At 36.3% G+C, this 27,857-nt stretch overlaps 3 protein-coding genes across 4 annotated transcripts in view; 1 reads left to right on the top strand and 2 right to left on the bottom strand.

The window, feature by feature from the left end:
- Positions 1 to 104: 104 nt before the first annotated feature.
- On the bottom strand, positions 105 to 12,642 carry ccar2 (cell cycle and apoptosis regulator 2). Of its 2 annotated transcripts, XM_081354095.1 has the most exons (19): positions 12,489 to 12,596; positions 12,189 to 12,218; positions 12,005 to 12,090; positions 11,813 to 11,927; positions 10,229 to 10,364; positions 9,786 to 9,903; positions 7,797 to 7,937; positions 7,424 to 7,634; positions 7,237 to 7,347; positions 6,739 to 6,902; positions 5,861 to 5,987; positions 5,644 to 5,769; positions 5,400 to 5,522; positions 3,864 to 4,100; positions 3,637 to 3,783; positions 2,377 to 2,485; positions 2,108 to 2,296; positions 428 to 600; positions 105 to 343 (listed from the first exon to the last, which is right to left on the bottom strand). In XM_081354095.1, exons 2-19 carry the CDS (start codon positions 12,198 to 12,200, stop codon positions 296 to 298), a joined length of 2,373 nt encoding a protein of 790 aa, XP_081210221.1. In that variant the 5' UTR covers positions 12,201 to 12,218; positions 12,489 to 12,596; the 3' UTR covers positions 105 to 295. The 2 variants fall into 2 exon arrangements, with proteins under 2 accessions (XP_081210221.1, XP_081210222.1); XM_081354096.1 differs by lacking the exon at positions 12,189 to 12,218 and having other exon boundaries at positions 12,489 to 12,642.
- Positions 12,611 to 26,617, top strand: ddx56 (DEAD (Asp-Glu-Ala-Asp) box helicase 56). The gene is made up of 14 exons (XM_081354103.1): positions 12,611 to 12,907; positions 14,610 to 14,771; positions 14,876 to 15,030; positions 16,165 to 16,335; positions 18,550 to 18,640; positions 18,753 to 18,994; positions 21,367 to 21,510; positions 21,645 to 21,758; positions 22,366 to 22,460; positions 22,733 to 22,803; positions 22,887 to 22,976; positions 23,047 to 23,152; positions 23,238 to 23,329; positions 24,941 to 26,617. The coding sequence occupies exons 1-14, from the start codon at positions 12,749 to 12,751 to the stop codon at positions 25,022 to 25,024; spliced, it is 1,776 nt and encodes a 591-aa protein (XP_081210229.1). The 5' UTR covers positions 12,611 to 12,748; the 3' UTR covers positions 25,025 to 26,617.
- ykt6 (YKT6 v-SNARE homolog) overlaps positions 25,643 to 27,857 on the bottom strand; it is a 9,145-nt gene continuing 6,930 nt past the window's right edge. Inside the window, exon 9 of the mRNA XM_081354119.1 lies at positions 25,643 to 27,857. This exon is cut by the window's right edge and continues 172 nt beyond it. The gene's annotated coding sequence lies outside the window, so the exon portion shown is untranslated.

Genomic DNA, 27,857 nt, shown 5'->3' with positions numbered 1-27,857 from the left:
ACACTTTCATAGCTGCCAGAATTCACTAAAAAAATTAAATTAAATAAAACTAAATAAATAAACCACGTTTCCTTTCCATATTAAGCACATTACATTCTAAAATAAACCAGCGAAACTTTCATTTTTATTAATAAAATCCTTTACAAATGTGTATGTGTGTATGATAAAACATCCATTTTCCCACACACAAAAAAACCCGAAACAAAAAACATTTTTTTAAAGCAAAGAAACAGAGACTAAATTTTCTTTTATTCTCCTCGGCCCAAACACAAGTACATGGGCGTCCAATGGGGCTCTACATCTTCTCATCCTTCCCTGCATTCGCACTTGTAAGGGCCGTCGTCTAAACAGTAAAAACATAGTATATTAACACAGATCTGTCAGATTATAAAGTCTAAAATGCATATAAAGCACTCAAACACGTCACCTGTTCGACCATCCTCTGCATCTTCTCAATGACAGAGGTCATCTGACCGGTGTTTTCTCTCAGACTCTTCTCGTACGTTTTGTTGAGCGTCTCGGCTTTCTCCAGTTTCTTCTTGAGCTCTTTCTGTTGGCCCTGCTCCTGTTCATTAGAGGCCTGTCTCGCTTCTGCTGCTTCTGAATCACACACACAGTGAACAAAGACGTCAAACTCAAATGCATTAAAACTTGAGCATGATGGCAGAATTAAAGCATTACACCATGAGAGGAATCTGGATTTTGATTCACAAGCTTCCGATTCGATTCTCTATCGATTAATTGCGATTACATGACACCTGATATGGATTTCGGTAAGTTGTACTGTATCTTTCAACGTACATTCATGTTCATTTGGTAACCGTCAGAGCTGCCAACTCTCACGCATTCACCGTGAGACACACACAATTGACACGTTTCACACGCCACACATCCATTTTCTCACGCACAGAAAAATCGCGAAGCAAAGAGGACACGGAGACCGACAGACTAGACAGAGCAGGTTAGTTATGATATTAAAAAAATCTCAGATTCTGTCACTTTTATTACGAAATTCAAACAATAAATACCGTTTTGGCGCTTGTAAATGTGACGTGGCAGATCGCTAGCGGCACGTGAACCGATCATCTCTACTAGCTAATAGTAAATAAACACGAATGAACAATGTTGAAAGATACAGTGCAACTTACCGAAATGTATATTCCTCATACATAATATCGATCAATCCGTGTTTTTCATCCGCGGAGAGGGTCAATAAAACTGCTGGAGAACAATTGTCACATTACATTTACCTCAGGAAAGCCATTTAATGAACATAATATAGGCTATGGCAAGTTAGTTGGCTAGAAAAAAAGAGCTATTTTGCTAAATATGTGTACTATTTATTATATTTTTACTTATATCATTAAATAAAGTTGTTATTATAATAAAAAAACGCATTATATTTAATTTGAGTTATTTTTAACCTTAAATAATACTACCAGCTGATAGGTAAATAAATAGATAGGTAGATAAATACCTAATATTTATCCAAATGAGTCAATATTAAACCAAATCACAAGGTTTGAATTGAAATCGTGAAATTTGTTTCAAGCAATAATTAAAAAAAACGTAGCTTACCAGAAATTGTACAATGTAAACATTGTAACATGTTGTCACTAAATCTAATAAAATTCAGTTTAGTTACTAAAATGTTTTGACAAACACAATACACTTATTGTGATGCAAGATTATTTTTTATTTTTACACCCCCCCAATCACCCCCCCCCCCCCCCCCTAAATCTCACTCCAAGCAAAACTCAAAAGTTGGCAGCTATGGTGCTATAACTAGTAGTAAAGCGGAAGAGTTGATCGGTTCACGTGTCACTTGAACTGAGATGCTACAGCAATCCATCACGTCGCTTTAAAGCACCAAAGCGGTGTTTATTGTGAGAATTTGGTGATAAAATTGACAGTAACAGCACAAACTTAATTTGGTTTATTGGATGGGAGGCGAGTTACAATGTTCATTTATCAACTGAAACAGCATAGACTAAATTTGAAGATTAAATTTTGGGGATTTAAGAATCAATATCGGTTCTTCAAAATTAGAATGGATATACAAATCTCAAATCGATATCTTTAAGGCCAGCCCTGATTACAGTCTCACCGAGTCTGGATTGCAGCGTGGCGACGCACTTCTCCAGTTCACGCTGGGCCGTTTTGCTGCTCTCCAGCGACTGCAGCAGGTTTGGCAGGTTGATGACGTTCCCTCTGTAGTTCATCACATCTGTGGCGTTTGAGCGACGGGCCGACCCCCGCTCTTTGCTGGGCTGTCCCGGCAACATCGCTTTATTCCCTGAGAGGAACATGCAATGACATTTTTAGTGTTAAATGTTTTTTCATGCATTGCCAGATTGCGTAAAAGCACACACACACCCTCAGCGCTGATGCTGTCGTCTGTCTGATCACAGTCTGACCAGCGGCCGCACAGATTCCTGTAGAGACAAAGCCCACCGACCGCAGCCCTTCTGACCAGATCCTGCGCCTGAGGACAGATGGAGAGATATATTGTTTTTTACTTATAATCAGAGAATGCAAGTCGGTACACTGCAAAAAAACGACAAGTCTCTAAACATTTTTAAATATTTACTTGAGATGCACAATGACTTATTAAGGCTTGTTTTCTGAAAAAATAAATAAACTATCAACCCCTCTTTGGTTTAAAAAAAACTACTGTTAGAATTTACTTAAGACTTTGTTTTTCTTTCAGACGCAAAATTTGTGGCTGGAGAGTATTTAAATCAATCATGCAGTGATTGACATTAATATAAGTTTGTGTTAGTCAGTTCACTGGTATTTTCAGCACTATTACTGCCTCAAAAAAAGCATGTCGTAACCACTGATCTATATAATGACATTATATATATATATGACATTATATTATTATATAATGTCATTCTATATAGATCAGTGGTCGTAACCCATTTTGCGCCTGACATAACACTGAACTTGCAAATTCTCAGTAAATCACCCGTGCAACTTTCCACTGCCATTATTATTATTATATCTTAATATGTCATTTTGCTTCTCAAGTAAATGTATCTTGATTTAGGCATTTTCAGATATTTGTATTTGAAAACAAGAAAAAGGTAAAAACCTGTTTTTTCCAAATACAAAATGACTATATAATAATAAAAAATATTATTATTCGAAATATTATTTAATTTAATATTATAAAAATAAACAAATTAATAAAGAAATATTATATTGTAATTATATTGTTCTACTGTAAAATAAAGTTTTAATAATAATAAAATATTAAAATTTTTATTATTTTTATTTATTATTATTTTTATTAATAGAATTACTATATAATATTAATATACATCAGTATAATTATTGTATAATAATATACTTATATAATTATTATATTATAATATTTAGTTTATTATTTTAATAAAGAATTAATATAAGAATTGAATAAATAAATATACTAACACTGCAATAATATTATTTCACTGTAAAATAAAAAACAAGCATTTAATAATAATAATAATAACATTTTACAGAACTACTGTAAAATTACAATACCAACATTACTGTATATTTCTTTGACTTCAAATGTTAAACCCTAGAGAGCTTTTATTTGGCAGATTTCTACATCTCTGATAAAACATCTCTGAGGAAATCTGGAACCTGAGCGTGACTGAGAAACAGGCCGAGAGACAGCAGGATGTTGAGCAGATCTGCTTCCCGAAGACTTCCCGTCAGCTGCCGGTCAAAGAACACGCAGGACAGGAGCACCTTACGAGGAATCTCAGCAGTCCAGCCCTGAGGACAGTCCTTCAAGCACACAGAAACAGATGTGAGAGGAGAAACACTGGACACGTGGCTCAGATCCGGGCAGAAACGTGAGCTCTTACACTGTCTCTGGACGCCTGGTTGTCTGAGGCGCTGGTGCTCTGCCCGTCTCCTCCTGCGCTCACAGTTTTGCTCTCTTTAACAGGCTCACACTGTTTTTCAGCCGCTTCAGTCTCATCCATCAGAATGACGTCATCTGCATCTAGCTCCTCATCCTTCTCTTTGAGTTTTTTCTTCTTCGCATCGGTCAATCCTTTCTTTTTTCCCGGCTGTTTGTCTGATGTTTTGGGCTCTTCCTCCTTAAGAGAGAAAAAAAAAGTTACTGGATTTTCATGCTCTATTTGCATAAACAGTTGATGTTCTACATTAAGCAGTGGCCAAAAGTGATGTCTGGATGGGGTATTTGTTTTTTAATTAGCCTACAAGTTTAATAAAAAAAAAAAAATTTTTTAAATGAGGCAAGAAAAAACCCCACTAAACTTGGTTAAGCTTGGAATTAATTGACATTTTCATTTTAGGGTGAATTATACTTTTAACTTGATGTACTACATATTTTCAAAAAATCTAATAAAAGTAAAAAACTAAATTACTAAAACTTGAACTAAAATTACAACAAAAACAGAAAAAAATAAAAACTAATTCAAAATATTAATAAAAACGGTTTAACAGGTGAAACTCGAAAAATTTGAATATCGTGCAAAAGTTCATTTATTTCAGTAATTCAACTTAAAAGGTGAAACTAATATATTATATAGACTCATTACATGCAAAGTGAGATATTTCAAGCCTTTATTTGTTATAAGTTTGATAATTTTGGCTTACAGCTTATGAAAATCCAAAATTCAAAATTTAAAAATGTTCATAAGCTGTAAGCCATAATCATCAAAATTATAACAGGCTTGAAATATCTCACTTTGCATGTAATTTTCAAGCGGCAACCTCCCCGTCTCTCTCTTGAAACCAACACGGAAGTGACTTAAACTGCAATTCGTTGACTGGCCGCTTGAGGCTGGTGTCAAAAGTGAGTCGAATCTGCATCTCCCCCATGTTAAAATGCCAAATTTTACAGCAGAAAAAAACGTGTTTACAGCCTGGTGTCTGTATATGGCTTTGGTCTATACAGCTAATTTTGCCCTTCATAACAACTGTGAGGGGGGTGAATCTTTTTTTATAACTCATCCGTTTAAATTATATTAAGCCTTAAAATTTCTGCATAATTAAGGGTGTCCACTTTTGAGGGACAGGTGGATTCCCGCTGCTGTGGTCATTAGTCATCATTAGCCGTTTGTCTGCAGTCTGTTAGCCGTCACGTTACCTCAGCTCATTGTCTGACTGTAAAAATAAATCAATCCGGGAGTGACGCGCTGCCAAGATGGCGACGGTCGGCCACGCCCACTTTAGGCTTTAAAACCAGTCTTCGGAAACCTACGGGTGACGTCACGTACACTACGTCCATATTTTTTTACAGTCTATGGTAATTTTCTATGTAATTTATTAGTTTCATCTTTTTAAGTTGAATTACTGAAATAAATGTACTTTTGCACGATATTCTAATTTTTCAAGTTTCGCTTGTAGTATGGCAATGAGGTCTAGTGTACCATGGGAGTGCTGTTGTCGTCTTTGACGCTGGGATCCTGAGGCAGACGGCAGAGACACTGATACAGCTGAAGCCCAAAATCCCTCTGGAGCATCTCGCTGAACATCTCCGCCATCAAGCTGACCTGATACAGAACATGAGAACCTGATTACATCATGTCTGAGCCAGTTTACTGTAATACACATACTAGCTGCATTATTAATAGTCTCAAATTTGCTGCATTTCGCGTGTGTAAGCACACACACCTCACAGCTGTCTCGTGTCTGAAGGCTCTGAGGCTCCAGCATTGACGACAGAGACACGACAGACAGATTCAGCCCATCGGAGGGGTGAAAAACCACAGACGGACCTTCAGAGAGCAACAAATCATCCTGGAAGACAGGAAAGAAAACAGACGAGCTAGAAGATATCTCCGATGTTATTTATGGATAATGTTTATAAACTCAAGCATAATTGCAGTACCAGCTGTTTTTGTTGCAGTTTTGCCCAGTCTTCTTCTGCTGTCTCCAGATTCCACACATCTGGCATCAACACCACAACGGTCTCCATTTTATCTCCTGAAAGATATCTCAGCTCCGCCATCTTGTACCTTTGGAGAGGGAGAAAGATATTAAGAGGCATTTAAGGGAAATTAGAAACATTACTAATGAATACGTAAAAGACACAAGGTGACATATTTCTTTCATTTACATAGTGAAAACATTTATCTAAAATAAAATATAAAAGAAAACATACACTGAGGTAAGATATTTTTAATGTTTTAGAAAGAAGTCTCTTCTTTTGTTCACCAAAGCTGGATTTATTTGATCACCTATATTTAAAGTGTAATTTATTCCTGTGATCAAAGCTGAATTTTCAGCATCATTACTCCAGTCTTCAGTGTCACATGATCCTTCAGAAATCACTCTAATATGATGATTTGCTGCTCAAGAAACATTCATTATTATTATCAATGTTGAAATCAGTTGTGCTGCTTCATATTTTTATGAAACACCATGATCCTTTTTTTCAGGATTCTTTGATGAATAAAAAGTTTCAAAGAACAGCAACAATTTATATGAAATATAATCTTTTGTAACATTATAAATGTCTTTACTGTCACTTTTGATGAAATTAAATCTTCCTTGCTGAATAAAAGTATTAATTTCTTTGAAGAAAAAAAAAAAAATCGTACTGAACCCAAACTTCAAAACTGTAATTTTTTAAAGGAATTTTCGACATACGAAACTTCAGAAACTTACAAATGCATAGTTGAAGCAAAGTAAAACTCAATACACTTCAGCAAGACTCTAGTGCAACATGACTGGATTAAAGTGAAATTAAAAGTGAAGTGTGCAGACCACTGTGTGCAGGATGAGAGATCTACAGAGGTTTGCTCCTTTATGCAGCGGACCGCAGTGTTGACCAGCGTCGAGCTGTCCTTCGCTGGGTTCGCTCCGTCAGCTTTGGGTGACCAGATGCCTCCTGGGAGCCGCAGTTCGCCTCCACTGTCCACCAACATGAACTACGCCAAAAAAAATAATAAATTGAACATTGTTTTATCCAATCAGTTCTGGAAACATATGCAAATTAGTGCATATTTAAACAGATAATGCCTGATTTGCATACTTCAACTTAACAGAAAACTTGTAATATAAAACAGCTATCTTAATGTACTGTGATTAATCAACTGGGTAAGTTTAGTGCTCTCTATTAGTTAATATTTCTACAAATTGACCAGTGGTGTCTAGCCTTTAGACAGCAAAGAGAGTCCATTTTGATTTCATTCTGGTCTTTTTTAAGGAACGACAGCGGTTTAGTAGCTTCATGGGACGTCCCGTGAGCTCAGATGTTCTTACTTTGAGAAGTGTAGTGGGATGCACAGCCTCCTTCTGCATCTGACCGTCCTTTGAGAGGTTACAACACTGTGAATACAAGTCCTCAAGGCACGGCATAGAAAACAACAGAACCTGCAGAGAGAACAGAGCAATGCGTTCAGAAGAATGTGAGGCTTGTATGACCACATGATAAACCTTAACCTTGTACCTTAACAGCGAAAGTGTCATCTGTGGACTCGCAAACATCTGCTTTTGTTTCCGTCTGGTTTGGTCCTATGTGAAAGTGACACGGTCCTCTCAGAGGAAGGGGCTGGTTGAGCGGGAAGCTCTCGGTCCAGGACAGCTGGAGGTGGAAGAGGTTAGAGGTCAGGTGCAGGTGTGGGTACCGACGCTGAAGCTCCAGATAACCACAGGCCTGGCTGAAAAAGTCAAGAGGAAAAGACAATGAGTTTACCGTTCATCATTTCATCCCCTGATATGATTGGAGAGCGCTTTGGGTGTACAATAGCACACATGAAAGCGCTATATAAATGCCTCATTCATTCATCAGAACGTCCCAGCACTGTTTCCGCCTGACTTACGTGTCCCTGGAGAAGCAGGAGAATAACGGCGCTCTGTGAGTGGTTACAGAGCTGCTTTTTTTGGGCACTTCCTCCGCCCTCCATCTTTTGCGTTTTTGGTGCATGGCGTCCGATCCCCACGGCCCTCCGCCACCGTCCTCCCTGAAGGACACACGTCAGCGTGTTAAAAACAGGACAGTCTTACACAGATGAGGCGCTTAAATCGGTTCATTTAAACCAAAAATTGGGCAGGAGTATATGAATGGCATCCTAACTACAAAGTACAGTAGAAGTATGCAGAATGAATTTAATACTTTTGTTTCAGAAAAGAAGCATTAAATTGATCAAAAGCATCAGTATAGATGTTTATAATGTTACAAAAGCTTTTAGTTCAGATAAATGCTGTTCTTTTGAACTTTCTATTCATCAAAGAATCCTGAACAAATGTATAACGTTTCCACAAATATATGGAGCAGCACAACTGTTTTTAATATTGATTATAATAATAAATGTTTCTTGAGCAGCAAATCTGCATATTAGAGTGATTTCTGAAGGATCATGTGACACTGAAGACTGGAGTAATGATGCTGAAAATTCAGCTTCGATCACAGGAATAAATTACATATTAAATTCACGTAGAATAAAGTCTTTTAAATTGTAATATTGCTGTTTTACTGTATTTTTTATTAAATAAATGCAGCCTTGGAAAGCAGAAGAGACTTAAAAAATAAATAAAAAAACATTAAATAATCTTACAGACCCCAAAACTTTGAATGAATTTTGTGTGTATATGAATATATGCAATTTACAACAGAACACACTGCATGAACTAATGCATCCAACAATGCAATTTGCAACTTGACCTCAGATTTCTAGTCTGATAAATGATCCGGATGTGTCAACCTCTATTTCATTATTATAAAAAGTTCTATTAAAGGAGAACTCCGGTCAATTTTTTTGTACATTTGGAGTCCTGTCAATACAGAGAACAACGACAAAAATCGGTGTTACCTACACCGAGTTATCCTATTTTTAAAATTTGCACCCTGTTGACTTCAATAGGGCAAGTACTAAACCTGCTTTTAGCCTCTTAACATCCTTGATGTGTCATTACAAGTGCACAGAAAATGTGAGTGATTCCTTCTGAGTGAACACGAGTGGATCTGACTGCAGTAGATGTGAAAGATATGTATAAAAATGATGTTATTTAAGCCAGCGCAAATACCTGTGTTTACATCCTGTTTTCGGTTGAAGTCCACAGTAGTCGATTGCCGAGTTCACGCGCGTGATCATAGGTAACTAAACCTATGCGTGTGAACTCGACAATCGACTACTTTGGACTTCGACCGAAAACAGGATGTAAATACAGGTATGTGCGCTGGCTTAAATAACATCATTTTTATACATATCTTTCACATCTACTGCAGTCAGATCCACTCGTGTTCACTCAGAAGGAATCACTCACATTTTCTGTGCACTTGTAATGCCACATCAAGGATGTTAAGAGGCTAAAAGCAGGTTTAGTACTTGCCCCATTGAAGTCAACAGGGTGCATATTGTAAAAATAGAATAACTCGGTGTAGGCAACACCGATTTTTGTTGTTGTTCTCTGTATTGACAGCACTCCAAATGTACAAAAAAATGAGCTCAATGTTAAAATTGACCGGAGTTCTCCTTTAACACAATTGAATTCAAAATGCTAAATGATATAGGTAACACTTTATTTTGATGGTCCCTTTTGAACATTCTGTTGACTAGAAGTAACTTTGCAACTACATGTCAACTTATTCTAACCCTACCAGTCTACTAATACTCTACTAATACTCTAATGAGAGTTAGTAGACATGTAGGTGCAATGTTACTTCTAGACAACAGAATGTGTTAAAGGGACCATCAAAATAAAGTGAAACCCAGATATGATAACTGGATGAAGTGGGGTCATGTGACTTCAACAATGCAGCATAATGCAGTACACAGTATAGACAGACCACACAGGTCATTGAGTCTCACCAGCGTCCACCTCTGCGTCCTCCCATGATCTCAGGGTGTCTCTTCCGTCCTCCACCCCAACCGTCAAACGGGCCGTTCCAGGGCATCTGCTGGTGATGGGACATCTGGATCATTCCACCTGAGACACATCACACAGCGTTCATTATGGACAGCTCCTCACATCAGCGCTATTTCAGTATTACTCATCGAACCGTTTCAGACACTGAGAGAAATTAGGTGATGCTGCAATGTATATTATGAGAAAAATGTGTGTTTTTTTACTTGGATGCATGTAAATCTCCAAATGTAGGAGACTCCAAAACAAAATTAGGAAAATAGGATAATAGGGGCACTTTATTCAATTCAAATTTATTTGTATAATGCTTTTCACAATACATATTGTTTCAAAGCAGCTTTACAGAAAGTGCATTTTTAGTTTACGATAACAACACTGCGCCACGTACCAGGGTTTGGCTGCATGCTGGGAATCAGCGGTGGTATTTTGGGAGATTTCAGCAGGGGTTGAGGTTTGGTCCCTAAAATGCCAGGCTTCATATTGGTCGACATGGACGGCAGCAGCGGAGGGGGGGATTTGAACGGCTGACAGAGAGAAATCCAGAGAAAGAGACTGAAGATCAAGCATAACTATAACCTGTTAATTATACACTCATTCATTATACTCTTAAGAAATATGGAGTAACTTTACATGCTTCTAGAAACTAAATATTTTACCAAAAAATTAATTTTAGATGAAATATTTTCATTTAATTTCAGCAACACACTAAGGCTTTCACTTAACAGATATCACTTGTTAATATAAATGTTAATAAATATATTACAATTATGCCAAACTTAACGGTAACACTGTATTTTACAGTGTCCATGTTACATATGTTACATGTACTTACCATAACAGTAAATTATGCATAATTACATGCAACTAAGCCTCAACCAAATCCTAATCCTACAGTAAGTACATGTAGTTAATTAATATTGCTCAGTACTCTCAGTACTACATTGTAACAATGACACCTTAAAATAACGTGTGACCAACTTAACATTTTGTTCCAATAATAAAACATAAAAAAAATACAAAATTTGGGAATACTCATTGTTTTCACGTCATTTCTAAAAATCCTAAATGTTTCTTGAGCATCAAATCATCACATTAGAGTGATTCCTGAAGGATCATGTGACACTGAAGACTGGAGTAATGATGATGAAAATTCAGCTTTGATCACAGGAAATATATTCACATAGAAAACAGTTATTGTAATACAATTATTGTATTTTTTATCAAATAAATGCAGCCTTGGATGGTAGTGTATGTTTAGTGGAAATTCACATTTCTATGCTCTAAATAAAGTTTCCGAGGAAAAGCTAGGATGATTCTTAAGAACATGCCTAGGCCGTTGCCAGAAGCCGGTGATTATAGTTTATAACGTTTTAAATATGGATATTTTTCTTACAAAAACGCATCGCTTCACTTCAGAAGGCCTTTATTAACCCATTTGAGTCGTATGGATTACTTTTATGATGGATGGATGTGCTTTTTGGGCTTCAAAAAACAAAGGTACCATTCATTCTCATTATAAAGCCTTTTTTAATATAACTCTAAATGTGTTTGGCTGAAATATACTATATATATATAAAACATACTACTAGGATGGCTTGAGGGTGAGTAAATTATGGGATCATTTTATATTTTGGGTGAATTAACCCTTTAATGTAAAGAGGGACCAAATGAAGACTTCAGATGCAAAAGCCTCTAAGTGCCATCTGAAATTTTCTTCTAGAATGATCATTTTTATAAAGCTCGTATTTTTAAGTTCAGTAATTTCACTTAAATGGCAATTCATAAGTAATTTTCATTGCCATTTAAGTGAAATTACTGAACTTAAATATACGAGCTTGATAAAAATGATCATTCTAGCAGAAAATTGTGCACCTGAAGTCTTCAAATATTTCAAGAAATTGTAGATTTCTATTATACAACAACTTCTTAAGGACATGTTATTAACATATGAGCTCAAAGCGATGCTCTATACCTGTCCGTTCAGGGTCTGGACTTTCTGTGCCGTCCAGCTGATGGGTTTCAGGGGGTCCTGAACCGCTTTCACCAACACTTTCTCACCCACCAGTGGCATTCGACCCACCACAACACTGCGGCACAAACCACAAAGCTCAGATCTCACATCAGATTATGACTGATTCATGCAGAATAACACAAACACACAAACCTCATTGGGAAATGAACCTCCTGATCCACAATCCCATGATGCTCCTGCATCTGTGTGACCACCCCGGTAAACACACGTTGCCTCATCTAAACACAGAAGCATTCAGCGTTAACACAATAAAACATGAGAACGTGTATCTTGTTCTTATGCACAATAATATTGAACAGATTCCTCTCGTATGTACCTGTGTCTCCATATCAGATTTTCCTTTCTCCTTTGCATGCAAAAGAAAGTATACTGAGTGCTTCGGGACACGTGCGTACACAATATAAATGCATGAATAAATGAATGTGCAGTGATTTGTCTGCTTGTTGTGTAGGTCAACAGCAGCATGTGTGATATTTAACGTTACTTCCTACTGCATTAGCATTACAGTAATGGCAGTTTAGTGCGGTTTTCCCGAATCCGCAGATCTTTATTTTAGACGAAACTGTTAGAAGAGATATTAAACAACACGAGGAGACATTTAAAAGGTAAAACTTACTTGTATTGTGTGTTCGTGGTCTTATTTTCCTCTACGTTGATGCTTTTGTTTGTCTTGTGTCAGTTCTTCTTCCAACGGGCGTTTCAAGCGGCAGCGCCATCAACCGGTAAGCCGGAGTAACTACAGGTGAAACGCCTTAAACTGCGTTTGGTTGAAAATACAACATCAGAGATCGCAGAAAAACATTAAATGTGACGTAAACATTCATAGATAGTTTTCTAAACTTTGTTATTCTTTATAGACATTCGTATTCATATTAAATGCACGTCGTGTGGTTTGACCTGCAGTTCCCCTCCAGTACCATGAGTGGCGCAGCGGGTTCAATGTCTCGCTCGTCTCTGTGCGCAAACACACGTGTGAAGATGGAGGAGGATAGACTACTTTTTCATGAGATGGGCTTAGATGATCGGCTATTAAAGGTAAAATATATAGTCGTGCTAATAATATAAAGTCTGTCCGCCTCGAAATACCAGACAGCAGGATATCATCAGTTTGTTTTGTGCCGTTTGTATGCATTTAGTGCCTGTTACGACATTATATTTACTTGCTAACATTAGCACTGTCATTTCTGAAATAGAACAAAATACAAACATTTCTTTCTGGTTTAACAGATTCACCATAAATGCCTTTCTTGTATATCTGTATTTAGTTATATGAATATCATAGTTCCTTCCAAAATACTATAGTTAGTAGAACTGTGGTAATATGTACATACACACACATATTAGTGCTGTCAAGTAGATCTAACTTAAAATACTTTGTTTACATAATATATATAGTGTATATAGTATATATATATATTACTATATTTATATATATCACATTTGTATGTATGTGTTTGTGAGAGTATATACTGTATTTATGTGTGTGTGTGTGTGTGTGTGTGTGTGTGTGTGTGTGTGTGTGTGTGTGTGTGTGTATGTATATATATATATATATACACACACACACATAGTTTGGAAAAGTTTGGAAACATTACTATTTTTAATGTTTTTGAAAGAAGTCTCTTATGCTCATCAAGCCTGCAGTTAAAAACAAACAAACAAAAAAAAACAGTAATATTATGAAATATTATTACAATTTAAAATAATGGTTCTCTTTTTTAATATACTTTAAAATGTAATTTATTTTTGTGATGCAAAGCTGAATTTTCATCAGCAAGTACTCCAGTCTTTGGTGTCTTATGATCCTTCAGAAATCATTCTAATATGCTGATTTATGATCAATGTTGGAAACAGTTGTGCTGCTTAATATTTTTTTTATAACCTGAGATACTTTTTTCAGGATTATTTGATGAATAAAAAGTTAAAAAGAACTGTATTTATTTAGATTAGAAATCTTTTGTAACAATATACACTACCGTTCAAAAGTTTGGGAACAATAACTATTTTTTTTAAGAAATTAATTAATTCAACAAGGATGCGTTAAATTGATAAAAGGTGATGGTAACGATTTATATTGTTAGAAATGTTTTTATTTTGAATAAATGCTGTTTTTATGAATAAATGCTGTTAATGTTTTACTCATCAATGAATCCTGAAAAAAGTATTCCAAAAAAATATATTAAACAGCACAACTGTTTCCATCATTGATAATAACTGAGTATCAAATCATCATATTAGAATGATTTCTGAAGGATCATAAGACACCAAAGACTGGAGTATTTGCTGATGAAAATTCAGCTTTGCATCACAAAAATAAATTACATTTTAAAGTATATTAAAAAAGAGAACCATTATTTTAAATTGTAATAATATTTCATAATATTAGTTTTTTTTTTTTTTTTAACTGCAGGCTTGATGACCATAAGAGACTTCTTTCAAAAACATTAAAAATAGTAATGTTTCCAAACTTTTGACTGGTACTGTATATATATATATACACACTATGTATATTATGTGTACAAAGTATTTTAAGTTAGATTGACTTGACAGCACTAATATATATATATATATATAATTTCTGATTTTCAGATGTGCTCACATGATTTGTGTCACCGCATGTTGATGTCTCAAATCACATCCCATTTACTCTTGTATTTTACTGCTGTCCACTTGTGATCAGATCATCTTCAAGGGACGTTAAGGATGCATTATTTAGTGCTGCTGTTGTGTTTCTCAGGCTCTGGCTGATTTAGGCTGGTCTCAGCCCACCCTCATCCAGGAGAAAGCCATCCCGCTGGCGCTGGAGGGGAAGGATCTGCTGGCCCGAGCTCGAACCGGATCAGGAAAAACCGCAGCCTATGCGGTCCCACTGATCCAAAGAATCCTCACGTCCAAACAGGTGATGTGTGGCTTTTATTCATTTATAATAAGTTTATGCTAAGCCTCAGTGACAGGAATTAGTAACATTTGTTGTCACTGGTGTTGTATGTGTGTCGTGAGCAGACTGTACGTGAGCAGGCCATCAGAGCTCTAGTCCTGGTCCCGACTAAAGAACTGGGCCAGCAGGTCCAGACCATGATCCGACAGCTCACTGCGTACTGCGGCAGAGACGTGCGAGTGGCGGACATCTCTGGGAAGGCGGATCTATCGGCACAGAAGTCAGTACTACAGCAAATCACTGGACCGAGCATATTTGCTAAAGGAATTATATCTATATATGGGACTCAATTTGATATAAGATTTGATGATATCTTTCTTGAATTGTATGTATTAGTTCAGAAATTACTTTCTAAACTAATTTGGTGTTTATAAATCAAAGGAACCATTATTTCAACAAAACCACCTCTGAAGCCTGGGAGATTAAACTCAAGTTCAGTGCTATTTTAGTATTATTTATATACTGTTATAGTATTTTTTTTTATTATTATATTTTGATTTAACATTTATTAAATATTTACTTTTTTTTATTTGAGTAATTTTTGTACTTTTGTCATTTTTATTATTATTGTTTTTAATATTACTATTTAGGTTTGTTATTTTTTATTTCAGTTAATATCATCTAATATTTATATTTTATTTAATGTCAGCTTTATGTTAATTAACACAAATATTTTCAATAGTTTTAGTTAAAGGGGACCTATTATGCCCAAGTCTTTATTTAGTTTTTGGGATATATACTTGGGCTAAACTTATTGGGAAAATAAGTTTTCATGCTTGAATGTTAAAAAAACACATTATTTTCCCTCATATTCTCCATTGTTGCAGCTCCTCTCTTCCCAGTCTGTCAGTAACGCTCTGTTTAGTTCCTGTCTCTATGAAGCCCCTCCTTCTGAAAAGCACACTGTGCTCTGATTGGTCAACTCGATCAGTGTGTTGTGATTGGTTAAGCAATTCGAGTGTGTTTGGGAAATGTCCCGCCCCTTACCATAACCGCCACACTACTAACTAACTCAACCAGGCCCCGCCCCTTTATTCTGCGTATTAATTATTTAAATGAGGAATATTGTGACGTGTTCGTTCCCGGAAGAAACTCAAGACTACAATGGAGGCGTTTCAGGAGTTCAGAAACACTGACACTAGAGAAGAACTCCCGCTGGAAGGACTAAAGAAAGATGATAGCATTAAAGAACCCTTTTAACGATAATAACCATTCTCAAGTTAAATCAGGTTCATTCAGGAGTGGGTTTAATCTCATTAATTCTCATTCAAGTTCATTTAAGCTCTCAAGTCTCATCCTAAGTGCAGTTTAATATTGATTCCAAGAAACATTTACAATTGTTTGTTTTTCACAGGCCTATTTTAATGGAGAAGCCAGATATTGTGGTGAGCACGCCGTCCCGTGTTCAGGCCCACATCAACGCCCAGAACCTGCAGCTGCACACTTCATTAGAGATGCTGGTCATCGACGAGGCGGATCTGCTCTTCTCGTTTGGGTTTGAAGCAGACCTTAAAAGCCTGTTGTGGTACGTGTTTGATTAAAACAGCTTGGCCCCGTTTCCACCTGGTATTAAGATGTGTTTTGCTCGATCGGATGACAAGTGGACGACACTTAAGTAAATACCGGTGTAATCGGGATCTAAAACGTTTTGAGCTTGTCCACTTTCAACCACTTCCAGAAACACATTAGACCGGATTGCTTTCGTAGTGTAAACGCTCATGTGGTCAAATGTGTTCAAACAGCCACTAAAGACCGTCTACTCTCCGTCTACTGACCGAATGAGTGAACATTATGGGAAGTGCGCTAGTTAGATGGGATTTAAACTGTCGGCTAAAGACCCAAGTTTGGTTTGAAGATGAAAAATGTACCAAACACAATGTTCTCTCACCATTCCTGATTTCTAACACACACTCACAGCGTTCGGCTGTAAAAGCAGAAACTAAAGCTGATGCTCTCTATCTGTTTTTCCGTCGTCTTCAGTCGCGTTCATATGTAAATTGTCCGAGGACAGAAGTGATTGAAAGTGGACAAAAGAGACGGATTAAAACACCAGGTGTAAACGGGAATGTGTTTCTTGTGATCCGATCAACCAAAACGCATCTTAAACCAGGAGTAAACAGAGCCCTTGTGATATGAATTAGTTGCATGTGTGAAAAGTGTGTCTTGTTAGCTATATTAATTTGCAAAACCATGTTTTCCAGAAAAATAAGTCACATCTGACTATTAGTCTGACCGGGTCAAAATTGCATTGAGAGAAAAAAAGTCACATTTTATTATTACTCTCAAAAAATAAGTTAAAATCTTGGTTAATAAAACAAATCGTTCTAGAAATGTATTATACATGTATATAGTTTCCCTCACTCCACAACAAATCCTTTCAATTTAACGGGATTCATTACAGGAATGAAAAATATAAGTATAAAACAAACATAAATTATTGCGGCATTCATTATAAACAACATTTATTATAAATGCCAAGCTTAAAAGATTTTATTTAAAGTGAAACTGAAACTACCGGTGTGTAAGAAATGTGCTATTCAGATTTAGCTTGTGCTCACGTGCCCTGCGTATTTGCGTGCTTGACCCTAATTGCATTATATAAGTCACAGCACGTGTCAGATGATAAATAAAACATGACTTATATTCCAGAAAATAGTTCATGCAGCAACACCTTTTCAACACAACCCAAAATTGTGCACAGGAAGTTTTGTATAGGCAAACACATGTCACTGTTTATAAGGTACAACATCTAGTCCATCAAAGAAATTAAATGCAATCCAATCCGTTCAAAGTGCATTGTTGAGTTTGTTGTGTTGCTCTCCCTGAGGAAGGCATGGGCCGAAACGCGTTGGAGAGTTTTTAGATGTGTTGTATGTAGCCATCTGATAATAAAGGCTTTTTAATTTGAAAGAGTGCCATGGTCATCTAGAAGTTTTCTTTGATGGACTGTTAAAAACCCTAGACCATAGAGCACCTTGACTGGACACATCTCCTTAAAGGGGTGGCATAATGCCCTTTTCACAAGATGTAAAATAAGTCTCTGACGTCCCCAGAGTGTGTGTGTGAAGTTTTAGCTCAAAATACCCCACAGATATTTTTATATAGCATGTTAAAATTGTCACTTTTTGAGGGTGAGCAAAAACGCACCGTTTAGTGTCTGTTCCTTTAAATGCAAATGAGCTGCTGCTCCCGGCACAGGGGGCGGAGCTTCAACAGCTCATGTCCTTTTACCTCAAACAGACAATGATGGAGAGACTCAAGAAAATTTCCAAAACTTTTAGCCTTTTATGTTCAAACCGCAGTCAGACAAATATGGAGAGACTCAAGAAGAAGTGACAACATGTAGACAACATTTCTGAATGGTTAGTTGATAAATTTATATAGCTTATGTGTCATTGATTAGCATATTCTGTCATTAAAATCTATAAATCGTGTTCCGTGGGCGGGGTTTATGTAAATTTTAGGGTTAGTGATGTCACTAACCCGGGAGGAATGTGGTGTAGTCTCTACCAGCCGTTTGTTGTAGTCCTTAAAAAGTGATTTCTTTAAAAGCAAATATCTCCCTTTGCTTTGAACGTTGAGCTTCGTAACTTTGCAGATGTTGTTTATGCTCAAACAGCAACATTACACACTAACTAAAGTTAGAAAAGTGAAATTATAATCAACCACCCCTTTAAGATGCGCTCTCTTCTATTGGACTTTGTTACAACATCTAGTGTTTGTCTGTTCCCCTCTTTAGTCACTTCCCCAAGATCTACCAGGCGTTCCTCATGTCGGCGACACTGAATGACGACGTTCAGGCCCTGAAAGAGCTCGTCCTCCACAACCCAGTGAGTGCAGAAGCAGAGAAGTGTTAGCCGTGTGTGTGTGTGTGTGTGTGTGTGTGTGTGTGTGTGTGTGTGTGTGTGTCTGGATCTGATGGTTCTCCTGCTCCTGCTGTAGGTGACGCTGAAGCTCCAGGGTTCCCAGCTGCCCGACAGCTCTCAGCTCCAGCAATACAGCGTCCGGTGTGAGGAGGAGGACAAGTTCCTGCTCATCTACACACTCCTGAAGCTCGGCCTGGTTCGAGGGAAGTCCCTCATATTCGTCGGAGATGTGGACCGCTGTTACCGGCTCAAACTGTTTTTGGAGCAGTTCAGCATCCCTGCTTGTGTCCTGAACTCTGAACTGCCGGTTCACTCCAGGTAGGAGAAGAGACTGTTTTCTTAAAGCTGCAGTGTGTGATTTCTGCACCGTTAAATCGTCCTGCTGCTATTGGTCGAGTCAGCAGTTTTGTGTTGAGGCACTTCCAGGGTTATTATCATGAACTAAAACTATTAAAAATGATAGAAATAAAGCTGATATAAAATTATTTTTATAGAATTTATTTAGGGGAAATGACATAACAGAAATCAAGAATTGCCTATGTAAGATTTTTGTATTAAAATATCCAAAAACCACTAGCATAGTGTTATATATTTTGCATACTTGTTTCCAATAATGTTTAAATCCAGAGAAATCAGCTATTTTAACCAGTGTAACGTGCCGTATCATTGCGTCGCCTGTCAATGACATCATACCCTCAATTTCCAGTTTTACTTCCGTAGGAACCATGTAAACACCAAAGATGCTTTAATATAATATGGGCCAGGGGCCGTATTCACAAAGAATTTTAAGGCTAAAAGTAGCTCCTAACTGGCGAATTTAGGAGCAACTCCTAAAAATAATGGGCGTGTCACTCGTAACTTTAGGACTCCTAATTTTTTTCACTAAGAGTAATTCACGAAGCATTTTAGCCCTAAAAGCAGCACTAAGCCTGGGACAGCTTAAAAGAAGTCGAGAGGACTCTTAACTCACGAAGACCTATTCACAAACCGCTTTTTGTGGCATTTCACGTTGCGATGTTTTGAAATGCGTATGCGGCGGCTACAGGAGCTTCCAATCGCGAGGGAACAATTTTGCATTGTAGGCATAACTAGGGACGCCACCAACAACAACCAAAACTAGGCTACTCACTGCATGTAAACTAATTGTAACGTTTCATTGTGAATCAAATTAAAATGTTCTTCTCTTTGCAAACATAGGCAGAGGCATATAGTGACAGATTAATTCAATGTTGCAAAGATGTTGCATCAATCCATATGTTTCATTGGGCTACTAGGCTATTTGTTTAGCCTTACTCTTTATTCATTTAGGCTATTTATGCAGTTATTCATCATCTTCCGTCCTTCGCACTACTTGTGTAGCGCACGCATTCTCAGATCTGTCACTCATCATCTTAGGGGAGGTGTTTGGAATCATTCCCGCGTTACAATCATCAGCCAATCAAGGTGGTCACTTCAGTCAAGCTCGTGCATGAGTAAAGACGTCATCCATAGCAACGAAGACTCACTCTTAGTTTAGGAGTTGTCTTTTTTTTTTACTAAGAGTAGGTCTGAAAGGCGTTGTGAATACCTTTTAAGAGAAAACTCCTAGCTAAAATCTTTTAGTGCGATTTAGGAGTACTCCTAGTGGTAAGATAAAATGCTTTGTGAATACTGCCCCAGATTTACTAACAGCTTGTACCAGCGCAAACCCTCAGTTGGCTTTAAAAAACTACTGTCAGGATTCACTAAAGACACGCAGTGAGAAATGTAGGAGTTTCCCTTTCAGACACAAAATTTATGGAAGGAGAGAATTTAAATGAATCATGTGATTTACTAAGGTTTGCGCTAGTCAGTTTACCGGTATGTGTGCCATTATTTACTGCCCAAAAAAATCACTTCCTAAAGGTGTGGATTATGATTTAACTTTTCTAACTTTAGTTAGTGTGTAATGTTGCTGTTTGAGCATAAACAACATCTGCAAAGTTACAACGCTCAAAGTTCAAAGCAAAGGGAGATATTTGCTTTTAAAGAAATCGCTTTTTAAGGACTACAACAAACGGCTGGTAGAGACTACACCACATTCCTCCCGGGTTAGTGACATCACCAACCCTAGAATTTACATAAACCCCGCCCCCTGAACACGATTTATAATTATCAAGACAGAATATGCTAATCAATGACTAGAAGATAACTACACATCAGCTGCAGAAATTCATCAACTAACCAGAAATGTCCTGTTGCTTCTACATGTTGTCACTTCTTCTAGAGTCTCTCCATCATTGTCTGACTCCGGTTTGAACATAAAAGGCTGAAAGTTTGTGAAATTTTCAGTGCATGTGTGTGAGTGCAAGCTGTTGAAGCATGTCTTCAACCCGCCCATAGGGGGATCTCACGATAAAACGCCGTCTTTTCAGTTTCGAGTCGACTAGTAGCCTAGCTGTATCATTTCCTCCGATACTGCCCTCTGTAACCGGTAGGCGTGGCTTGGGAGTGTCCTCGTAGGGCAGCGAAGCAAGTGCATTCTGGGAGTTGTTGTCTTTCATCCACATGAGCCAAAAATACATTTTCCAGCTTTTCTCAGTCTAGAAGGCACCAACTTCTAAAATAATTTCACATTTCTACTACATAAATGACCCAATTTAAATACACATTCATCTTTCCAGCGGTGAAATATCCCTTTAAAGCAGTTTTTATTTCGGTTGGTTTTTCAGGTGTCACATTATCGCTCAGTTTAATCAAGGCTTCTACAATTACATCATCGCCACAGATGAACAAGGACTAGAGAATCCCGTTGGAAGCTCCCAGAAAACACAGGAGAAAGGAAAGAAGAAAAAGAACTCCGGGAAAAGTGGAAAGTATGAGTTCCCTGCTAATGAAATGCATGAAACATTTAAAATATGAAATATGATTTCTTTTTTTGATAACGGTTGGTGTGTTAAAATGGTTTCAGCTTTAAACATTTATACTGAGTTTTGTTTTGTCCTCTCAGAGGCAAAGACAAGGAATACGGCGTTTCCAGAGGGATCGACTTTCACAATGTGTCTAATGTGATCAACTTTGATTTTCCCACTTCAGTCGAGTCCTACATTCACCGCGTCGGCAGGTACACCGATGATTATTATCCCACTTTATTCAAATTAATGAAACTTATTTTTAATAGTTTTCATTTTAGTTTAACAACAATAATATTTTTACTTATAGATTTAGCAATTTTATGTGCTTTTGTCATTTTATATTCTATTTTTTATTCTATTTAGCATGAATTTAATTTATTTCAGTTTTAGAAATTTTAGCACTTTAATAACAAACTTATTTTATTTCATTTAATTGCTATTTTTTATTTTCGTTTAAGATTTTGTTTCTTTCAATTAAAAAAAATATTTTATTTTATTTCAGCTTAATTTAAATTAACTTATATTATTTCTAATAGATTTACTTTACTTAATACTGATACTGATTTATTTTTATATTTTCATTTTAGTAATTTTATGTGCTTTTGTCATTTTAATAGTCTTTGTTTTATATATGTCTTTGTCTTTATAATTTATATTTATATCAGTTTTAGACATTTTAATACTTCAACAAACTTATTGTATTTCATTTAGTTGCCATTTTTTTTTTTTATATATATTGCAGCTGCATTTAAATGAACATTTCGATTTAATTTACAATAATACTAGTTAATCCTGATTTTCCCTGCTTCCCTTTAGAACGGCTCGTGCGGATAATCCCGGCACTGCGCTGTCCTTCATTTCTCACACAGAACTCCCAATGCTCACGGAGGTTGAAAGCGCTCTTTCTGGAGGTGAAAGTTAACATGGTCACCGAGAACTAAATCAGGCCTGCTTGTCCTCTTAGAAACCTAATATTATAAACTCACATTTCAAAAAATATATTATAAATAAAATGATGGTGTTGTTTAGAATAGCACCCCTTTAAATATCTTAAATATCTTATTGTATTTTTTTTATTGTATTTATTGTATATTTGTTGTATATTTGAATAAATTTGAATAATTAAATAAATAAAATAATTAAATAAAATAAATTTGAATAATAAAATGTCCTCTGTTTTCAGACACAGAATGTGTTTTGAAGCCGTACGGGTTCAAAATGGAGGAAATCGAGGGATTCAGATACAGATGTCGGGTATGTTTGTGTCCTCATATAGCGCTGAAGCTGTATTGTGGTTTGGTTCACCTGAAGTCTCTTGTGTGGTATAATTTACCCAGGATGCCATGAGATCGGTCACAAAGCAGGCGATGAAGGAGGCCAGACTGAAGGAGATCAAACAAGAGCTGCTCAATTCAGAGAAACTCAAGGTTTGTGCTCTTTAACCAGTCACTCTCTCATGTTGATGGACCGGAGTAACCAACTTCCTTTATCTGACAGACGTATTTTGAAGACAATCCCAGAGACCTGCAGCTGCTACGACACGACAAAGACCTTCATCCCGCCGTCATCAAACCTCACATGAAGAACGTGCCCGAATACCTGAGTAAGGAGTGATGGCTTTTTGATTGATCTATGTATCGGACGCACATACAAATGGATCTCAAACGCAGTTTTCATGTCCGTTTCAGTCCCGGCTACGCTGAAAAGTCTCGTCAATCCTCTGAAACAACGGAGGAAAAGGAAGTTTAAAGCGGGTGGCGTGATGCTGAGCAGCTTTAAGGTGAGCGACACTCGTTCATTTACTTCAACGCTTTCGAAACTCAACGTAACATTACATACTTAAATCTATACGGGACGCCTAAGTTTACTTCACTATTTTACAATTAAATCCTAATTTAATCATGACAGACTATATATCGTTGGAAAGCTCTAAGACTCCTTAATAGATATTTGAGCACTGTTTTTTGTGTAAATCGATGAATTTATGACAAGAGCGCACCTCAAAAAATCTACATCATAACAGGAGTTCTGGCGTTTGTCACAAAAAGTCGACGCACACGCTTCTAATAATTGAAACTTTTGGTTTTCATGCTAAAAGTTCATAATAAAACATTTAATCTAGTATTTGTCAATAAAAAAATATAAAATAATATTATCCCCTAAATAGTATAATTTATATATATTATCCTCTAAAATATATTATATTTTTTATTGCCTTTTTTTATTACATCACATATTTTAGTAGTTATCATAAATTAGATGTCATTCAAAAGCTTACGAACTCATAATTCATCCTGTGAAAATCGTTTTGAAATTAGACGTTGCAGCAACGGTACTCTAAATTATTTTATCAGGCTCCTCCCCTTTTTGGTGTCATCATGTTTCATAATTTATGATCAAAACCTTTTCTAATCTTGACAAAACACATTATTGTCAGAAAGGTCTGAGTCTCAAGGTTCCATATTTTGTGACAGAAGTGATATTTGTACAGAACTTTATTAATTTGTTATAGCAGAATGCATACAATTAAATTCAATGGAATGTATGTCACCCGGTGGCTATTTTTGGTATTACGCCTAAATAAAATCTCATGGAAACTTCATTTTTTGTGATATCAACTTCAAATTTGGAACACAACTTGGTTAGATATATTGCTTTAATTTTATAGTAATTTTATAGTAAAAAAATATTTTGAAAAAAATATATAAAGTACAGTATATTAGATTTGAAGTGCTTTCACTTCAGTAATAATGGTTTTCTTTAAAACAAGACCAAACTTAGGTCTATATTCCAAAGTATTCTTGAATTACAACCATTTAAGTTTGAATAGTGCATTTTAATATCCATTCTCAAAAAGGGGGGTGACAATTAAGGGGTTAACTACATATTGATATATTTAGGGCTGCCCCCGACCAGACTAGAATTCGTTCATTTAATCCATTAGTCGACTAGTCGCACGTTTATGATATTAATTTAATGACTTAAATATATACTGGGGTGACATCGGAAAATGGTTTGAGTTTCAGGGCTGAGAAAGAATATTATGTGTAACATTGTTCTGCATTACAGAAAAATACAAAACCATAATAATCCGGTTCATAAGTCTACTACTTGCGTTTCAAATGTTTGTTATGTTTATGATATGTTTAAGGTCTGCATGACTTCACCACTTCCTGTGGAGTTTTTTTATTTTTTTCTGCGACCAACTAAGTAATTAAAATTTGGTCGACTAAGCCCTTTCTCAGCGACTAACGTTTAGTCGACTATCAGGAGGCAGCCCTAGATATAATAATGGCATATTGGTTAATTAAGAGTTAGATAGTTGTGCATAAAAACAGCTCCTCCAATGGTGCTCTGAATCAATAATTTTCAACTTTTGTTGCATTTGCAGACGAGTTTCAGAGGCAAAAATCCACTGAAGAGTTTTCGCTACACAAGGAAGAAGCGCGGTGAAAAGAAGACTGGGAAAACCTAACAGCTTCAGAGACACTGGGATTGGATTGGGATGTCGAGGAATCGTCCGGACACTTTGTAAACACGCAGTGAACTGAGTTCATCCTGTCTTCCTGCATGTTTGAAATATTCCTTATGAGTTTTGATCATGTAATATTGTTTCATTAATACTAACACTCTACTTCATAAAGTGTCTCATGTTCTGATTTTGATTGTAAAGTTTCGGGGCTTCATTTAGATCACCTTCAAATTGCACAATTAACAAAAAAATCCAACTATTGTCAAAAGAATGCATCGTTTTCATTTCATTCTCAACTAAATTAACATTTAATTCTTATGAGAAAATATCATGAGGTCCTCAAAATAATGACTTGATAATTGAATAATTGATAAAATAATTGATAAATGATAAAATTAATAATTCTTTGATGTTGATTTTGGGAGGAAATATGACTTGTTTTATGTTTATCGGCTAATATAAACCTTTGACGAAATGCTTTTATATCCATATAAAATGGACAAACCGATTCTGCGGTTGTAATTTAATGTCCACATCAAATACTCATTTGATCACAAGAACACGACAGACTAATTATGGTGCAGGTTACTGGTTAAAAACAGATGAAAGGCATGTTTTATTAATGCCAAATATTTATTAGTCAACATGTTAAATTTTACTACAATTAATGAGTATGTGAAGGGGGACAATTACTTTTACACAGCACTAAATTCTCAGGTTCTTCTAAAATGAGCCAGCAATGATTTGGCAATTACCAGAAGAAGGCACCTCAAAAGGTCTTAGTTAGTTAGTGGTACACGTGAAGTGTTACTTGCACATTACTGAGGGCAGACACATAAGCACACACTCATTTAGATGTCAATATAACACTGTCATGTTTCCTGTGCTGAAACAACTCAACCATTCAAAAGCAAACGCAGAACAAATGTTTACATCGACAATCCACCTCTACTGACGTATAAAACCACAACATTAGTGTTTGAAAATGTCATAGTGATGAGTTTAAGGATGTGTAGAAAACTTTCCTCCAATGCCAGCTGGTACAGCATATATATCTACTGGAAAACATGAGTGAATCCCATGAAAAACATGAGTGAATTAGGTTATATTTCACCACAAAAATTACAAGAAAATCTTATTTTGGCCTAAACAAAATTAAGCATATTTAAAGACATAATTTTCAAAACAATTAAGCACGTTTCACCCCCAAATTCTCATTATTTTCCAATTTTTTTTACTGTACTAAGATTTTTTTTTAACTTGTAAATTAAATTAGCATAAAGGCAATACAATAACTATCATGGTTTACAAGTACTTTACAATGATACAAATTATTTTTTTTTACATTAAAATAATAAAAACTCAGGGAAATTTGTGCTTAATTGTCCAAATGAAAAAATTTTACTGGCCCAAAAATTAAACAAAAAACATATTTTGTCTTGTCTTCTGATTTTGGGGTGAAATAAGACCTAGGACCAGTTGCATAAACTTAGCCACCATGTTAGTTGTGTTCCAAATGACAATGAACTATGTAACACTTTGTATTTATGCACTATATCCTCAACCATGCAGTGTTTTAATTATATACGGTTATTTAACATCAGGGTCTGAAAGCTTCTGTTATGCATGAAGTGTCCAACACTTTGTTTTTGCAGTTAATTAAGTGCATCATTGAGTATTTAAAGTGCACTTTTTCTATTTCTATGCACTAACGGCATAGAAGAGTGCATGAATATGCAAATTAGAATGCAGCTTTTGTCTTAAGAACTAGCAGTTAACCAATGGGTACCAATCAGTCTTACTTTTCCAATTAGACCAATCTTACCATTTTATGTAACCGAGTTAAAAGTGTCTAAATGTAGAAGACTAAGTATTTTATGCAACCGTCCACTGGACACGTTCTTGACAGGTTCACCCAGATAATGCTGGTTTTACTCAAAACTTTTGTGCATGTGTGTTTAAGCTTTACAACGAGAGAAAAAGCACACTAACTTTAAAGGCTGTTAGCAGCAAAGCATCATTAGATTGGATACAGCATCGAGAGGTCCAGCGAGAGTCATGTGACCAAACACAATCACTAACACAGCACAGATTTACACTCACAACCGCGTTTACCGTCGCACGAGGATCAAGGGGGCTGATTTCACAGTAAACCACACTTTAAGGCTTTATTATTACTCTCAAATATCACAATACACCAGCTGGTTTATTCATAATCAAGTGAAAATATTGCAGGAATGTTTCATATGTGCAGTGACAGAGTATTAAAAACCGAATCGCAATAAAAACTCAAGATGCAGGGAACCGAAGCCAATATGATTCAGTTATTTATTTACATTTTCAAGAGAAAAAAAAAGTATTAGAATTGTACACAAACATTTAATTTGGTCAGTCACTCACAATATTGCGGATTGAGAATCCAAACGTCATGAACACATCAATATTTAACACATTGTTCACTGTTGTCACATTTTAAAAAAGAATTCACGTCACATGTTCACTCTACAAGGCGCTTCAAAACTGCCAAAGCCGAATAACGAGTCTAAATATAGAGATTGCAGCATTTTCACTCACATGTTGTCCATAGATAAGGCTAAATAAACAGTCTGATGTCAACACACTTGTGTCTAAAAGTAAGGCACAGCGGGGACGTTTGACTGGAGCCCCTCTATGCTTTTATCTGGATCCGTTCTGAGCGTGTGCCAGACCCTGAGGAACCGCCAAGGAACGCCGAAGAAAACCGAGTTCTCACACAACATGAAAACCGATGGTGGTAAGTGTGGTGCATCATGGGAAATCAGCCCCCTCTGAGCCTGTCATTGTGTACCGTTGGATC

This window comes from Scardinius erythrophthalmus (genome assembly GCF_964197995.2).
Source record: "Scardinius erythrophthalmus genome assembly, chromosome: 23".
Taxonomy (NCBI): Eukaryota; Metazoa; Chordata; class Actinopteri; order Cypriniformes; family Leuciscidae; genus Scardinius; species Scardinius erythrophthalmus.
The sequence above is the reverse complement of the archived record's forward strand: the minus strand, read 5'-3'. Positions and strand labels throughout refer to the sequence as shown.

Excerpts from the sequence above, each read along its gene's own strand:
- ccar2 (XM_081354095.1), bottom strand. Across the intron at positions 5,770-5,860 it reads AACTGCAACAAAAACAGCTG|GATGATTTGTTGCTCTCTGA; the intron begins GTACTGCAATTA and ends CCTGTCTTCCAG. Across the intron at positions 5,523-5,643 it reads AGACACGAGACAGCTGTGAG|GTCAGCTTGATGGCGGAGAT; the intron begins GTGTGTGTGCTT and ends GTTCTGTATCAG.
- ddx56 (XM_081354103.1), top strand. The coding sequence starts at position 12,749 with ATGCACGTCGTGTGGTTTGACCTGCAGTTCCCCTCCAGTACCATGAGT. Across the intron at positions 21,511-21,644 it reads AACTCCGGGAAAAGTGGAAA|AGGCAAAGACAAGGAATACG; the intron begins GTATGAGTTCCC and ends TTGTCCTCTCAG. Across the intron at positions 23,330-24,940 it reads TGATGCTGAGCAGCTTTAAG|ACGAGTTTCAGAGGCAAAAA; the intron begins GTGAGCGACACT and ends TTGCATTTGCAG.